The 16,807-nt window shown below is 44.3% G+C and overlaps 1 protein-coding gene across 5 annotated transcripts in view; it reads left to right on the top strand.

Moving 5' to 3' along the window:
• Nucleotides 1-16,807, top strand: part of ATP2B3 (ATPase plasma membrane Ca2+ transporting 3) — a 255,538-nt gene that overhangs the window by 72,950 nt on the left and 165,781 nt on the right. For all 5 annotated transcript variants that reach the window (XM_033921090.1, XM_033921115.1, XM_033921099.1 and 2 more), the window contains exons 3-4: nucleotides 5,847-6,104; nucleotides 6,423-6,548. In XM_033921090.1, coding sequence (XP_033776981.1) covers nucleotides 5,847-6,104; nucleotides 6,423-6,548 — 384 coding nt within the window. The remainder of the gene's footprint in view (nucleotides 1-5,846; nucleotides 6,105-6,422; nucleotides 6,549-16,807) is intronic.

Here is a 16,807-nt window from a genome sequence, read left to right as displayed (position 1 = left end):
ATAGCTATTTTAATATTTTTATGTAATCTGCTTAATCCAAACGAAAAAAAGGAAAACTTTAGTTTGCTCAAAAAATCAAGATTCAAATGTGCAGAAAACAAACATAAAGAATATAACTAACTTTTTCCACAAGACCTCATACACCCAAGGCACTACTTGAGCTTTTTTTTCGTGCCCTTACTGGGGTGGTGCATTCATCATTGGTCTTTAAGGCGTATACTTGTTTAGTAATCATTTTCAATTGCAGGCTAATCAAGTTTATGCCTTAAAGACCAATGATGAATGCACCACCCCAGTAAGGGCACGAAAAAAAAGCTCAAGTAGTGCCTTGGGTGTATGAGGTCTTGTGGAAGAAGTTATGTAATCAGCTTAGACGTCTTTTTGATAAGCGAAATATCAAATTTTAATAAAACTTTCAGCTGGGAGGGGCATGGGTGAGTTGGAGACCTGTCAGGCAGTTATGCATGTGGGTTACAGAATACTAGCATTTATGCATCTAACTGCCTACAGGTACCTTAGAACATCCATACGGGGTCAGACCAATCCATCTAGCCCAATCCAGGTTAGAAGTACCTGACAGAAACCCAAATAGTAGCAACATTCCATGCCACCAATCCCAGGGCAAGCAGTGGCCGCCCCCATGTCTGTCTCAATAGCAGACTATGAATTTTTCCTACAGGAACTTGTTCAAACCTTTTTTAAACCTCATCTACGCTAACCATATCCTCTGGCAATGAGTTCCAGAGCTTAACTTCTTTGAGTGAAAAAATATTTCCTCCTATTTGTTTTAAAGGTAACTTTATTGAGTGTCCTGTACTCTATGTCATTTTTAAGGGAGTAAAAACTTGGAGCTTGTGTTAGTCTTCACCTCTAGGCAGATACTAGTATTCTATTGGGGCATTTCTGAGCACAACTGCTATTATAGAATTCATGCTTAGCACGCTTTATCCCAGAACCTATCTTTACGCAGTCTTTTGAAAATTACTCCAAATATGTACAGTTCTCCCAGTGGCGTAGTAAAAGGGGGGGGGGGGTGAGGGGCAGACCGCCTTGGGTGCCTACTTGGTAGAGGTGCCAGCTCCTCTCTGTCCCCTGTACCTCTTTAACTCTAGTCACGGGACCAGGAAGTGACATCAGAGGGAGAGTCAAGGCTGGCACAGGTAGCAGGTTGGAGATGCTCGTGCCAGCAAAGCGTTATAAAGGTATGGGGAGTAGTAAAGAGGGCAGAGGGTGCCACCTACCCTTGCTATGCCTCTGAGTCCTTTATCTGAAAAAAACACTGTGAAATTAGTGTGCAAACTCATCTCCAGCCATCAGAGAATTGGTTTATGAAACCAGCTCCTAATACATTTTCTAGAAAGCTGAAAAGACAAGTGCTGCAAGCCTGCAACTGGAGTAATAGAATGTGAAGATTCCCCTCCTTCCATCGCTCTCTCCCATAGAGAAACTCCAGAGACCTCCTTGAATTAATAGGCCTCTGCTAAAGAAATAGTTTGGCTAGCTTAGAGTTGAGCAATGCAAGAGACCCAGGTTCATTTCTCAGGCTCACCATATGTTTCCGGGCCACAATGGATTCTTAAATTTGAGAGAGGGGCAGGACCAAGAGCATCTTTCTATCCCTCCATCCCTCCCATCCCCTGTGCAGCAGAACCCTTGCCCAGCTTTTATCCTTCCCTCCCTCTCTCCCTTCTATCCTTCATGCAGCAAAACCCTTGCCCAGCTTCCATCCTTCCCTCCCTCCCTCCCTCCCATCCCATGTGCAGCAGAACCCTTGAGCATTGTTCCCACCACACAGCTGAACCCCTGCTGACCCTCCATCCTTCCCTCCCATCCAAACCCCGCTGACCGCGAGCCCTACATACCTCCCTCCAGAGCAGCGTCGGGCTGGCAGCACTCTAAACAGGCTGCTTCGTGGCCTTATCTCATTGCGGCCTTCTGTGTGCCGCGTTACTGATGACATCATCAATGATGTGGCAGAGGGAATCCCTGATGAGACAAGGCCGCGAAGCAGCCTGTTTAGAGTGCTGCCGGCCCAACGCTGCTCTGGAGGGAAGCGGACAGCGGGGTTCAGAAGGTCGGCGGGCCGGATTAAAAAACTAAATGGGCTGGATATGGCCCATGGGCCGTAGTTTGCCCATGTCTGCTTTAGAGGCACACTGGAAGGTGGATTCCCAGCCATCACACAATAGTGATACTTACTGATCAAAACACAGGCTGCATGTCTACTGGCTTCTGAAAGAAACCATTGTCCCTGGGCTGGCTAGATGGGAGGGGAGAGATGAAAAAATGAGAACACATCTCAGGAAACCAGTACCATAGCCAAATGGCTGATTTTGGATAGACTTGAGCCCAAAGGTGTGAGCATGACGTTCTCTTCCTCTGCTACCATCACCCTCATCCCACTTTATATTCTCTGCCCCTCAGCTGCCCGCCCACCTCCCCTTGTAAACAAAAGATATTAAATACTTGAACTGGCAGGAGTCCCCAAGCCCTGCCAGCTGAAGACCTACTCCCCCTTGGACAGCCAGCACTCTTCCAAGTGGCAGGCAGTGGCACTCTCCTCTGTCACTACTGCTGTTGCTGGGGGGCCATAGATGATCAGTGCCTGCTCATGTGTGAAAACTGAGCATGCACGGATGGGCCAGTGATAGCGAAAGCTTGAGGACAGTATAGTCAGCTGCCACTTAGAAGAGCTTCCTGAGAGAGAGTAGGTCTTCAGTTGGCAGGGCTTGGGGATCTTTACCAGCCACACAAGAGTTCTAGAGTCTTGGGTGGGCCTAACATAGTAACATAGTAACATAGTAGATGACGGCAGATAAAGACCCGAATGGTCCATCCAGTCTGCCCAACCTGATTCAATTTAATTTTTTTTTTTTTTTTTTTTCTTCTTAGCTATTTCTGGGCGAGAATCCAAAGCTTTACCCGGTACTGTGCTTGAGTTCCAACTGCCAAAATCTCTGTTAAGACTTACTCCAGCCCATCTACACCCTCCCAGCCATTGAAGCCCTCCCCAGCCCATCCTCCACCAAACGGCCATATACAGACACAGACCGTGCAAGTCTGCCCAGTAACTGGCCTAGTTCAATATTTAATATTATTTTCTGATTCTAAATCTTCTGTGTTCATCCCACGCTTCTTTGAACTCAGTCACAGTTTTACTCTCCACCACCTCTCTCGGGAGCGCATTCCAGGCATCCACCACCCTCTCCGTAAAGTAGAATTTCCTAACATTGCCCCTGAATCTACCACCCCTCAACCTCAAATTATGTCCTCTGGTTTTACCATTTTCCTTTCTCTGGAAAAGATTTTGTTCTACGTTAATACCCTTTAAGTATTTGAACGTCTGAATCATATCTCCCCTGTCTCTCCTTTCCTCTAGGGTATACATATTCAGGTCTTCCAGTCTCTCCTCATACGTCTTCTGGCGCAAGCCTCCTATCATTTTCGTCGCCCTCCTCTGGACCGCCTCAAGTCTTCTTATGTCTTTCGCCAGATACGGTCTCCAAAACTGAACACAATACTCCAAGTGGGGCCTCACCAATGACCTGTACAGGGGCATCAACACCTTCTTCCTTCTACTGACTACGCCTCTCTTTATACAGCCCAGAATCCTTCTGGCAGCAGCCACTGCCTTATCACACTGTTTTTTCGCCTTTAGATCTTCGGACACTATCACCCCAAGGTCCCTCTCTCCGTCCGTGCATATCAGCTTCTCTCCTCCCAGCATATACGGTTCCTTCCTATTATTAATCCCCAAATGCATTACTCTGCATTTCTTTGCATTGAATTTTAGTTGCCAGGCATTAGACCATTCCTCTAACTTTTGCAGATCCTTTTTCATATTTTCCACTCCCTCTTCGGTGTCTACTCTGTTACAAATCTTGGTATCATCTGCAAAAAGGCACACTTTTCCTTCTAGCCCTTCAGCAATGTCACTTACATACATATTGAACAGGATTGGCCCCAGCACCGAACCCTGAGGGACTCCACTAGTCACCTTTCCTTCCTTCGAGCGACTTCCATTAACCACCACCCTCTGGCGTCTGTCCGATAGCCAGTTTCTGACCCAGTTCACCACTTTGGGTCCTAACTTCAGCCCTTCAAGTTTGTTCAACAGCCTCCTATGAGGAACTGTATCAAAGGCTTTGCTGAAATCCAAGTAAATTACATCTAGCATATGTCCTTGATCCAGCTCTCTGGTCACCCAATCAAAAAATTCAATCAGGTTCGTTTGGCACGATTTACCTTTTGTAAAGCCATGTTGCCTCGGATCCTGTAACCCATTAGATTCAAGGAAATACACTATCCTTTCTTTCAGCAACACTTCCATTATTTTTCCAACTGAAGTGAGGCTCACCGGCCTGTAGTTTCCTGCTTCATCCCTGTGACCACTTTTATGAATAGGGACCACATCCGCTCTCCTCCAATCCCCAGGAATCACTCCCGTCTCCAGAGATTTGTTGAACAAGTCTTTAATAGGACTCGCCAGAACCTCTCTGAGTTCCCTTAGTATCCTGGGATGGATCCCGTCTGGTCCCAGGATACTAAGGGAACTCAGAGAGGTTCTGGCGAGTCCTATTAAAGACTTGTTCAACAAATCTCTGGAGACGGGAGTGATTCCTGGGGATTGGAGGAGAGCGGATGTGGTCCCTATTCATAAAAGTGGTCACAGGGATGAAGCAGGAAACTACAGGCCGGTGAGCCTCACTTCAGTTGTTGGAAAAATAATGGAAGTGTTGCTGAAAGAAAGGATAGTGTATTTCCTTGAATCTAATGGGTTACAGGATCCGAGGCAACATGGCTTTACAAAAGGTAAATCGTGCCAAACGAACCTGATTGAATTTTTTGATTGGGTGACCAGAGAGCTGGATCAAGGACATATGCTAGATGTAATTTACTTGGATTTCAGCAAAGCCTTTGATACAGTTCCTCATAGGAGGCTGTTGAACAAACTTGAAGGGCTGAAGTTAGGACCCAAAGTGGTGAACTGGGTCAGAAACTGGCTATCGGACAGACGCCAGAGGGTGGTGGTTAATGGAAGTCGCTCGAAGGAAGGAAAGGTGACTAGTGGAGTCCCTCAGGGTTCGGTGCTGGGGCCAATCCTGTTCAATATGTATGTAAGTGACATTGCTGAAGGGCTAGAAGGAAAAGTCCAAATTAGGGCTCACCCATTACATTAATAATAATAATAATAATAATTTATTTTTTTGTATACCACCATACTCAGGGAGTTCTAGGCGGTTCACAACAAATAGATGAATTACATACAGTGCGATTGAAAAAAGAAGAACAAAACAAGGCAATCGAAAGGTCAAAACTAGTTTACATTGACAATTTAGGTGATGGAAGGGCTAATACAGAGCACATACAGTATGTACTGTAAGAGAATACAATTGGATTTATGAGAAGGGGGAACAAAGCATATTAGATGAAAGGGGGGAGCAACAATCTTGGAAGGGTGGGGGGGAGGAGGGGGAAAAAGTAAAGGAAGAGGGGTAAGCGTTGAGGAGGGGGAGGGGAGGGTTAAGGATTTGATCTGTTGCAAAGAAGAGTTTTTGATCTGTTTTCTAATGTGGAGAAACTCAAAACAAAGACTCTTTGCACCATAGTCCTAGAAGAGGCCAGTTGCAATAGAACAGGAAGCCCAAAGGAGCAGGCAGAATGAGAGATAATAGTTTAAAAAAAGAAGTCTAAGGTATCACTCAGATGGAGAAAATGACTCAAGGACCAGCCTGCATGATGAATGCATAGAATATAGAGGAGGGACCATGGTCTTACAGCCATATAGTGTAACCAGAATAATTTATCTGGTCCCGTTTACATTACTCTTTTCTCTATGGATGCAGCTTGTGGCAAGCTGTCATCAGGGACAGAGGATGAAGGGGAGGCAGAAGCTGGCTGGATAGAGGGAGCCGCTATCCTGCTGTCCGTGGTGTGTGTGGTATTGGTCACGGCCTTCAACGATTGGAGCAAAGAGAAGCAGTTCCGTGGTCTCCAGAGTCGCATCGAACAGGAGCAGCGTTTTTGCGTCATCCGCAATGCACAAGTCATCCAGATCCCAGTGGCGGATCTCCTTGTAGGAGACATTGCACAGATAAAATATGGTGAGTTACTGCTCAGGGTACAGTAGGAGCAGAGGCTTCACCAGAGACGCTGCTCTTGTAATTCTCTCTGTATTTCAATTGCCCCCAACCCTTTCTATATCTGTTTATTATCTTGGCTTTTCTTGCATCTGCCCTCTCTTTTTCCTGAACAGTTTCTTTATCTACAAAATAATATACACTGAGACATGTACAGAAGCATTTCAAGTCATGGCTTTGCACTTGACATATTATTGGTTATGAGTTATAGAGGAGGCAACTAGTTGTTTTTGAACTGCTCTCAAGTGTCTTGACTTTGCCTTTGCTATCTGATACCAACAGGTGACCTGCTACCTGCAGATGGAGTTCTGATCCAGGGAAACGACCTCAAGATTGATGAGAGCTCACTAACGGGAGAGTCTGATCATGTGCGAAAATCTGTGGAAAAAGACCCAATGTTACTTTCAGGTGAATGTGACTGCTGTCAACTGAGAATCGGTATTGGTGCTATCTGTGCGAGATAAAGTTCATGTATTTATTAGAACAGAAATCCAAATAAGAACACAATTGGCCTGATTCTATAAACCGCGCCTAACTGCGACTTACTTGTAGGTACCAATCAGCCCGGTTCTCAATCAATCGCTAGGCACTGCTTATAGAATCATGCTTAGTGGCACCTAGGCGTGCTTAGGCATAGCTAGGCATCCTTGTTATAGGCGCTGGTATATTAGGCCAGGGTTCTGGCCTAATTTACCAGCACCTAACACACAAGTCTAATGACGTCTAAGTTAACCATGCCTATTCTCTGCCACTAATCACGCCTACTTTACAGGTAGGCACTAAGTGCCATGCAGTATTCCACGTGCAACCCTAATTAACTAATTTTTAAAATTGTTTTTAATGGTATGGTCAAGTACCTAGTGCTGTTTGAAGTACTAGGTCAAAGTACTTAAGGAAAAGTAAAGGTAAACGCATATTTTGATACTTAAGTAAAAAGTATAGTGAAAAAAACAAATTAAAAATTGACTCAAGTAAAAGTAAAAAAATAAGCACCTAAAATAATATTTTTTTCAGTAAAAGGTAAAAGTATTGCAACTACACTTCTCCCTCCAAATTCACGGGTTTAGGACTTGCGACTTCGGTTATTTGCAAGTTTCTAAACCCTGACCTACCCCCTCCTCCCGCAACTCTCCTCAGTGTACCTGGTGGCCTAGCGGTGAAGTGGGGCAGGCGCAATGCTCCTATGCTCCTGCCCCATGCCGTAACCCATGATTGTAAGTTGTAAAGGCACAGAGCCATGAGGAATTCTTTGAGTTCCTTCCCTCCTTTTAAGTGACCGACTCTGACCCATCTCCGCCTCCCTCCTGGCTCCTGGACCTCTCCACACTTACCTAGAAACATAGAAACATAGAAATAGATGGCAGATAAGGGCCACGGCCCATCTAGTCTGCCCACCCCAATGACCCTCCCCTACCTTTCTCTGTGAATAGATCCCACGTGTCTATCCCATTTGGCCTTAAAATCAGGCACGCTGCTGGCCTCAATAACCTGAAGTGGAAGACTATTCCAGCGATCAACCACCCTTTCAGTGAAAAAGAATTTCCTGGTGTCCCCGTGCAGTTTCCCGCCCCTGATTTTCCACGGATGCCCCCTTGTTGCCGCGGGACCCTTGAAAAAGAAGATATCTTTTTCCACTTCGATGTGGCCCGTGAGATACTTGAATGTCTCGATCATGTCACCCCTCTCTCTGCGTTCCTCGAGTGAGTACAGCTGCAACTTATCCAGCCGTTCCTCGTACGGCCGTTCCTTGAGTCCCGAGGCCATCCGGGTGGCCATTCTCTGGACCGACTCCAGTCTCAGCACATCCTTACGGTAATGCGGCCTCCAGAATTGCACACAGTATTCCAAAGGTGGGGCCTCCCCATGGATCTATACAATGGCATAATGACTTCAGGCTTACGGCTGACGAAACTCCTGCGTATGCAACCTATGATTTGCCTTGCCTTGGATGAAGCTTGCTCCACTTGATTGGCAGTCTTCATGTTCTCACTGACGATCACCCCTAAGTCTCGTTCTGCTTCAGTTCTTGTTAGCTAGCGGTGCAGGGGGGCAGGAGCAATCTTCTTATGCTTCTGCCCCCGTGCAGAGCCGTCAACAAAAATAGCTGCTGTGAGTTCCTGCCCTGCTCCACCACTAGACCACCAGGTGAGGTGTAGAGAGGTCTAGAGGCAGAAGGGAGGTGGGGGTGGGTCAGAGTTGACCTTTAAAAGTTATTTGCAATTTTTCCATATTTGCAAGCCGGCTCTGCCCCTAACCCCCGCGAATATGGAGGGAGAAGTGTACAATGTCTGTTCATCAACAATTGCTTTAAAGTGATCCAACTCATCTAACCAGTTCAAACACAGGCAACTCCACTGTTCTTATAGGCTACATTCATTGAAATTTAAGATGAAATGATCCACTTGACGAGGTTTGCAATAGCAAAATTATTTTCCTGGTTTTGCTGTTTCATTTGGTTTACTGAGGAATTGTCATTTACCTCTCCCACGTTTTACTTTTACTTTTAACTGCAAGCATCAAATGTAACTAGGTACAAGTAGTAAAAATTGGCAAAATTATTACTTCAGTAAAAGTAAAAAATGTTATCCTGTATTTCTTGGCAAGTAAAAGTATCAAAACTTTTACTTAAAGCACAGTAACTAGTTACATTTACAACACTGCGATTACCATACAAATTAAGCCAATTTTTAAAAATGGGTGGCAAGTCAAATGCGCGCAAGACTAAAGCGCACGGACAAACGTGCGAAGACAAGTGAGCGCAAGACAATTGAGCGCAATGACAAATGAGCGTAAGGACAATTGAGCGCAACGACAATTGCACGCAAGACAAATGAGTGGAAGGATAATCACGTGCACGACAATCACGCGCACGTTCACGTAAACGTGAATCACGTGAATGCTTTCTCGTTACTATGGTTACATTAGCTCCTTTTTTACGTGCTCAGAACAGCCCGCCTTCCTTTTGTTAGCCTCTTTGTGATTGGTTACGTTTGCTCCTTTTATACGTGCTCAGAACAGTCCGCCTTCCTTTCACTGCCTGACTGTGTCCATTATAGGTCTGGTCTAGAACTTGCTCTATAACAGGTATTTCTCTTGCACGGATTTCACTTGCCTTTGGTGAGAGTGACATTACTTCCAAATTTCTTCATTTGCAAGGTATGTTTATATTTTCATTTGCTAACTTTTTTAACATTAAAAGCTGTATAAGATGCGCGCAACAGAATTGCTAGATAAGTGAGGGTATAAGAAAACGCTGTGGAGCTCAAGTTTCATCGTTTGTGCACTCGCATAATTTCACCTCCCTTGTGGCTTTTATGCTAACAGTTTAAGCTATATAAGATGCACACCCATTTGTCCGCGCGCTTATGGCTTGCGTGCATCTGACTATGAACCAAAAAATGTGTGTGCTGGGGAATGTCAGGCAAGTGTCAGGTGGATGTTGGGGAATGAGTGAGTGTTGGGGGGTGTTGGGGAGTGTCGGAGAATGTTGAGTGAGTGTCGGGGTGTGTTGGAGAATGTCAGGTAAATGTTGGGTGGGTGTTGGGGAGTGTCAGGGGTTTGGAGGATCAACGGGGCTGGCAGCAGGAGAAAGTGGGCATCCCTCCTGCTGGGGGACTTTGAGGGGGGATTTGGGGGTGGCAGCGGGAGAAATTGGGTATCCCTCCTGCTGGCCAAGTTCGGGGGGGGTCGGGGGTTCCCTGCTGCAGCCACTGTGCTGATCACGGCAGGGGGATTCCCTTGTATGATCAGTTGATGGGAAGAGATCAGGCTCGATACGCTAACCAGCGCTTGTGACTTGGGCACCGGTTAGAGAATTGGACTGGTTAAGTGGGGTCAGGCATTTGTCCCTTAAGGCAGATACGATTCTGTATAAGACACCAGTGTTCGATTCTCAGACGCTTCTTAGACAGCTGCTGAAATAGGCATCCTAAACAGAATTTCCCCCTCAATATTCATTACTTCAAAAATTTGAAATAATCAGTATTCAGAGTTCAATAATATAGTATGTCCACCGTTTCACACAAAGTACTTATATCCACTGTGTCACATCAATTTTAACATATCTGTCCACTGTGTCACAAAATATTCTCAAGAAAACGTAAAGAATAGTTTTACCATGCCGTTTAAGCTCTCTGTTTATACAAACCTTTTGGAATGAAGCTGAGGAATATTTGTGTATGTTGTTGAGGCAGAGAATCAATGCTTTTCCAGATTTAATTACTACTACTACTTATATTTTCTATAGCACTGCTAGATGTAAAATTACATACAAGCATCTTAAAACATAAAATTTTACAATACATAAACTAAAATCCATCCTATCCACAGAACTGGATTATTACATTTCTTTTCCACCAATAAACCAGCCACAGCATGATTTTAAGAAACTCAACCTGCATACTTCATGAGGCAAAACATGTGTCATTTCAACAATTTTTAAAATTCCTCCACCCTTCCCTGTTGCCTAATATGTTCAAATATATTTTAATGAGCAAACAAAAACACCAACAGGACAACGAAACGAAGTACAATCAAGCTCAACATTTTTAGTTTACAAAACCCAGACCCCACAGATCTCAGCCCCCCCGAGCATCCCCACCCCACCCCTAAGCAAACCCTCCCAAAACACCCCCCCTCCCCCGGGTCCTCCATCCAGGTATAACAGTACCAATTAAAACACAAAAGAAAACAGGCATACCAAGTACAACAAGATGGGACAAAAAACAAAGATTCAACAGTTAAGCAAACGGCTGTGAGCCAGAGGAGTCATGGTTGTCCAAAATGGTTCCCAAGTGTGCTGAAAGATGCGGTCTGGGAGAGAAGAAAGGTCCGTCACATCCCTCCTTTCCCACATCAGGAGAGTAATCATCCGACAGCGCCATAGGGAGTAGTCCGGAGCATCAGCCTCAAGCCATTTCAACAAAATACATTTCAGAGCAACGAGGACAGTCCACTTGAGGAAAACTGCAACCCCCTTTGTACGAGGGAAATAGTGGGGAACAGCTCCAAATAAAAGCAATGGGGAACGACGAATGGTAATTTTCCAAATGCTCTCCACAAAAACAAAAATAGCAGTCCAAAAATCTTGAGCATTAGGGCAAGTCCAAAACATGTGTCCTAAGCCCGCTTCTGGAGCCTGACAACGAAGACAAGCAGCAGTCTCACGTAATCGTGATAAATAAACCCTCTTAGGAGAAATATACAAACGGAAGAGCAACTTATAGTGTTGCTCCCAAAAAGTGGTATATTTTCGAAAGGCAGGCAGCCAATGGACAGCCTGCAAAAGCACATCAGCCGGCAACTCTACTGTAAGGTCACGAGCCCAAGCATCCCGTAATTTAGAATGGTCAAACAAGGGGGACTCATCCTTTAAATGGCGATGATGGAATTTAAGGGGGACCAGAAGTTGGGAACCAATGGTGAAAGCCATAGACAGCAGCTTTTGGCAGGAGGCTTGCAAAGAACTAGAGGGTAAAGAAGAAATGTAATGGTGAATTTGCATATAAGCAAAATAATCAGTGGGTGGGAGATCAAACTCGTCTCGCAACTGTGCAAAAGACTTAATTTTGCCATCATCATCAACCAAGTGAAATATATAGTGAATACCCCTTGTTTCCCACCGAGCAAAACTCGGCCCATCTATCCCAGGTAGGAAGGAGCTATTAAAGCGGATAGGCAGAAAGGGAGTTACAGAAGCAGAAAGAGCGTGGTATTTACAGACCCAGCGCCAAACCTTCCGCAAGGGACGGTGGAGCACCTTCACAGAGAGAGACTCAGGCACAAGAGAAGGAAGAGAATGAAGATATGCAGTAAAGTGAGTAGATTGAAAACAGGAGAGTTCCAAAGAAGTGTTGGTGAATGCTGAAGTACCCCTGAAAAGATCATTAATGTGGTGCATGCCACATCCAATAGTCAAATATCTAAGGTTCAACAAACCCAATCCACCCCTGTACCACGGAGTTGCTGCCCATTTATAAGGCAGGCGAGGCCGCTTCCCAGTCCAAAGAAATCTCTGAACCAAGCGTTCCAATCGTCGCTCATCTCGAGAAGTCAAATAAAGAGGAAGGACCTGAAAGACGTATAGCCAACAGGGGACAATGAGCATGTTATAAAGATGCACCCGACCTAAAAGCGAAAAGGGAAGAGTTCCCCATAACTGTAGTTTATTCTGAAGGGGCTGGAACAATGGTTCCACGTTCAAGCGATATAGACTAGATAAGTCCTGAGGAATAAAGACCCCCAAATATTTCAAAGTAGAGTCAGCCCAATGAAGAGGAAAAACACCCCTCCATGTGGCACATAACTCAGGGGGAAAAGGCAAGGCCAAGGACTTATCCAGATTAAGAGACAGGCCAGAATAAAAGCCAAATTCAGAAATGAGGTCCAGTGCTGTCGGTAAAGAATCTTCAGGCCTAGTAAGAATCAAAAACATGTCATCCGCAAATGCCAAGAGCTTTAACTCAATCCCATCAACCCGAAAGCCCCACACAGCCGCAAACCCCCGAAGAGTACAAAGCAAAGATTCTTAAGGAAGGAGAAATAGCAAGGGGGAAAGGGGGCAGCCCTGCCGGGTACCACGAAGGATGGGGAAAGAGTCCGTGCGGGTCCCGTTGACTAGAAGCGAAGCCCTGGGGTTAGAGTAGAGAGAGTGTATTGCATCAAGATAAAAACCGCCTAACCCAACATGTTCTAGGGTACGAAACAAGAAAGACCAATGGACACTATCAAATGCCTTGGAAGCATCTAAACTGACAAACAAATCTGGAATCTGGTAAAAATGATAATGGGCAAGTGCAAAGAGAACTTTATGGACTTTACAAACTGATTGGCGTCCCCTGTTACCTAATATAGGATGTAAGTGCATTCCACTCTTAAGGAACAGCACAGAAGACTCCAGCCCTGACAGTCTGCAATCTGACCTCTTTCCTTGTTGGAATCGCCAGGTCACACTGTGTCGAAGATTATAACTGTGGTAGGGAAATATATGAGGTTACACATTGCACCAGATAGCTAGGAGCATGACCCTGTACGCTCAGGTCAAAAGTAAGAGCTTTATATCTGATCTGAAACCCAATTTTCAGCCAGTACAACTTATAATAGAACTCAAACACATCAATTTTTTTCAGCCTAGACAGAGTTCTAATAATAGAATTCCAGACTACCTGCAGAGAGTTCAACACAGTCTGGGGCATACCCAACAATACTATATTACAGTAGTCCATTGTCAACAGTACTATTGTTTGAAGTACATTCTTTATCGTTCCAACGCAAATTGCAATGTAGCTTATTCAAGAGATGTAATTTAAAATAGACTTTCCTGATGAGGTTCAACACATGTTGCCTAAAAGACAACTGAGGATCAATGATTATCCCTAAATACTGAAATCCCGAAGACCATGGAATCACTGAATCAAGGATCCAAACTGATGGTAGCGAACCTGCCTGTGAAGCTAGAGCTAAGTGTATTAGTTCTCAATCCCAATAAAACAGTAGCCTGTTGGCTTTCTGGCCATTTACCTCACCCTACAGGTCAACTTTCCCTTATAGGTACAAAAATTATTCCAGTTAACACTTTTTGTTATCTTGGTATACTCTTTGACTCTCAGCTATCATTTGCCCCCCAAATCTCAGTAGTAAGCAAATCCTGGTTTTTTACACTTAGACAACTACGTATGTACAGTCAGAAATCTCTTTGATGTGGCCACATTCTCTGTACTCATACTCACTCTTTTTTTACAACAAAAACTGAATTACTGTAATATCGTTTACTCCAGGATTACTCAAGGACTTTTATGCAAACTTCAAATCCTCCAAAGTTACTCAATTTGTCTTCTATGTCAGGTAAATAGATACACTCATAAGCTCTCCGCTACTTAAGAAACACCACTGGCTTCTAGAATTAAATTTAAAATTTTATTTTTGGCCTTTAAAGCTCTATATTTTGGGTTACCTGACTACCTCCACTGTTTGACTGTCCCATGCACACCTTCCCATATCCTCTGTTCACTAAGGGACTAGCTCTCCCCTTCCTCCCATGTGCTCATTTGGAATCCACAAAACAATCTGCTTTTTTTCTTTACTGTCCAGCACTCTGGAATTCTCTTCCTCTTAACATTCATAAAGCCAACCTCAAAAACTTCAAAATCCCCATTAAAACATCTCTTTGAACAAGCATTTTCTGAGTAAACATGTTGTCCTCAGTGATACCAATCAGTGTCTGTGCCACCCCCTCCCCCTTTCTCTCTCTCTTTCTCTTCCCACACCCTTTTGTTACTCCTTCTGGATTGTTTTGAAAATGACCTTGTTATGGATGCTTCTTTTCTATCCAAAATATTGTAATTCCTTGTCCTATTTCCAGTGTTTTACACTGTACACCACCTTCATCTGTCCAGTTCACTTAAAGCATGTCCCGAATAAATAAATACAGAAAGCACTTGGCTGCAATTATTGCTGCTAAATGTGGTGCAACCAATTATTAAGTACTTTTTTACATGGGAGATATCGGCATTAGATAACTTGCCCCCACCCCCTTTTATGAAGCCGCTTTACACCGCTTTACCGGCTTCCACGGTGATAAAGCTCCAATGCTTATAGGAATTCTATGAGCGTCGGAGCTTTCACCACCGCGGCTGGCAATAAAAAATATTAACTCAGCTTCATAAAAGTGTGTGGGGGGGAAGGTAGTTTTTAAATCGTTACTTCATTTATTTAAGGAACAGTTGTGTGTTTGCTCAGCTCCCTTTTTTCCTTTTTTTTTTTTTTTTTGTAGTTCATGTCTTTCTTATTAAATTTAACACGTATTATCGCATGGCCAGCCTTTTTGTTGCTTGAACACTAACCACTCATTTACAGACTCTCTTTTTGCTCACAGACACATGCTTAGAGCTCCTTTTATCAAGGTGCGGTAGGCGGTTAACGCACGGAATACCGCGCGTTCAACCGCCTGCCGCGCTAGTCGCTAACGCCTCCATTGACGAGGCGTTAGTTTTTAGGCTTGCCGCGGGGGTTAGTGCATGATGAAATGTCCGACGCGCTAACCCCCGTAGCGCGCCTTGATAAAAGGAGCCCTTAGTGTTTTTTCACTTCCTGAGTGGTTTCTTCTCGTTCCCATTTATCTCACATGGACACATTTTATTTATTCTTCATCACTGTTTCCCCTTTATCCAGTGATATTACATGCACTATTGTTGTCACGATTCATTCTGAGTCACCACATCACCTTCACACTACACTTCTCCCTCGTTATTCGCAGGGGATAGGGGCAGAGCCGGACCGCGAATGGTGAAAAACCGCGAATATCCGGCTCTGACCCACCTCCGCCTCCCTTCCGCCTTCCCCTGGCATCCCGGCCTTAGCTGGTGGTCTAGCTGGTTTTTGGGGCAGAAGCGATCTTCCTACGCTCCTGCCCATGCAGATAGCCATTAAGAAATGGCTGTGGGGAGTTCCCGTAGTCTCTCGAGAGACTACGGGAACTCCCCACAACCATTTCCTAATGGCTATCTGCACGGGGCAGGAACGTAGGAAGATCGCTTCTGCCCCAAAAACCAGCTAGACCACCAGGTAAGGCCAGGATGCCGGGGGAAGGCAAAAATATGGGGGGGGGTTCCCTCCTCTCCCCCCCAAAAAAATTGCGATTATGTGAAATTGTGAGTAGGGAAACCGCGAATGGGGAGGGGGAAGTGTACTGGTTTAGCATAAATCTCACACTCATTATCTTGCACTGTACCATATCACAATCTTTTGTCGGACCCCTGAGGAAGAAGTGTTTTTTGAAACACAGACAGTGTCGAGTCCAGCACGCTTTACAAGAACCAGCCCTTGGATATAATTATTATTTTTATTGTTATTATTATTTTTATTACTTTTATTGATGCCATTATACATGTTTTTTATGATTTTTAATTGAATAAATTCCTGCACCGTGTAAATGCTCTGCAGTTTTGTTTTGTTTTCCTTTAAATGTGAAACTTCACTGGTTCTGGCTTTCCACTTTGATATTTCTAATTCTATATGCCCAAGCCCCTACTTACATGCAACTTTGGTTGATTTATCAGTCAGGAACCTTGTTGATTCGTCAAAATGTTTTTTTTACTTCTCCACTATCCGAATGTGAGCAAAGCCAGCTATAAAAAAATGTTTGCGTCATCGTTTACCTACCTAGACATTGGAATTATTTACTTACTATTACCAATCATTTCTGTAGCGCAGTGTCTCTCAAACTTTTGTAGCTTCAGCACACTAAACGGAGCAAATGTTTTTCATGGCACATTATAACTGAAATTATAAAATTGCAAAATCAACAAAAAAGCTCTTTATGTAGGGCTCCTTTTACTAATCTGCGATAGCGTTTTTAGCGATGCAGGATTTTAGCGCACGCTAAACCCGCGCTACGCGGCAATAACTAATGCTAGCTAATGCTGGCGTTAAGGTCTAGAGTGCATGGCAATTCAGTGCGCGCTAAAACTGCTATCGCAGATTAGTAAAAGGAGCCCTTAAAGTTCTTTAAGCTATGTATGTAACAACAGTGAAACTAAGGTAGATAGAATAGAATCAATGTGATAGATGGGCTTGTTTTTGAGTGCAAATTAACACAAAATGTGTCTCGATATTCGACAAGGAAATATACATTTCATCATCCACCATCTGCAGTCGTTCTCTTTTTTTTT

Source organism: Geotrypetes seraphini, chromosome 1, assembly GCF_902459505.1.
Source record: "Geotrypetes seraphini chromosome 1, aGeoSer1.1, whole genome shotgun sequence".
Taxonomy (NCBI): Eukaryota; Metazoa; Chordata; class Amphibia; order Gymnophiona; family Dermophiidae; genus Geotrypetes; species Geotrypetes seraphini.
This window is presented reverse-complemented; position numbering and strand designations above follow the sequence as displayed.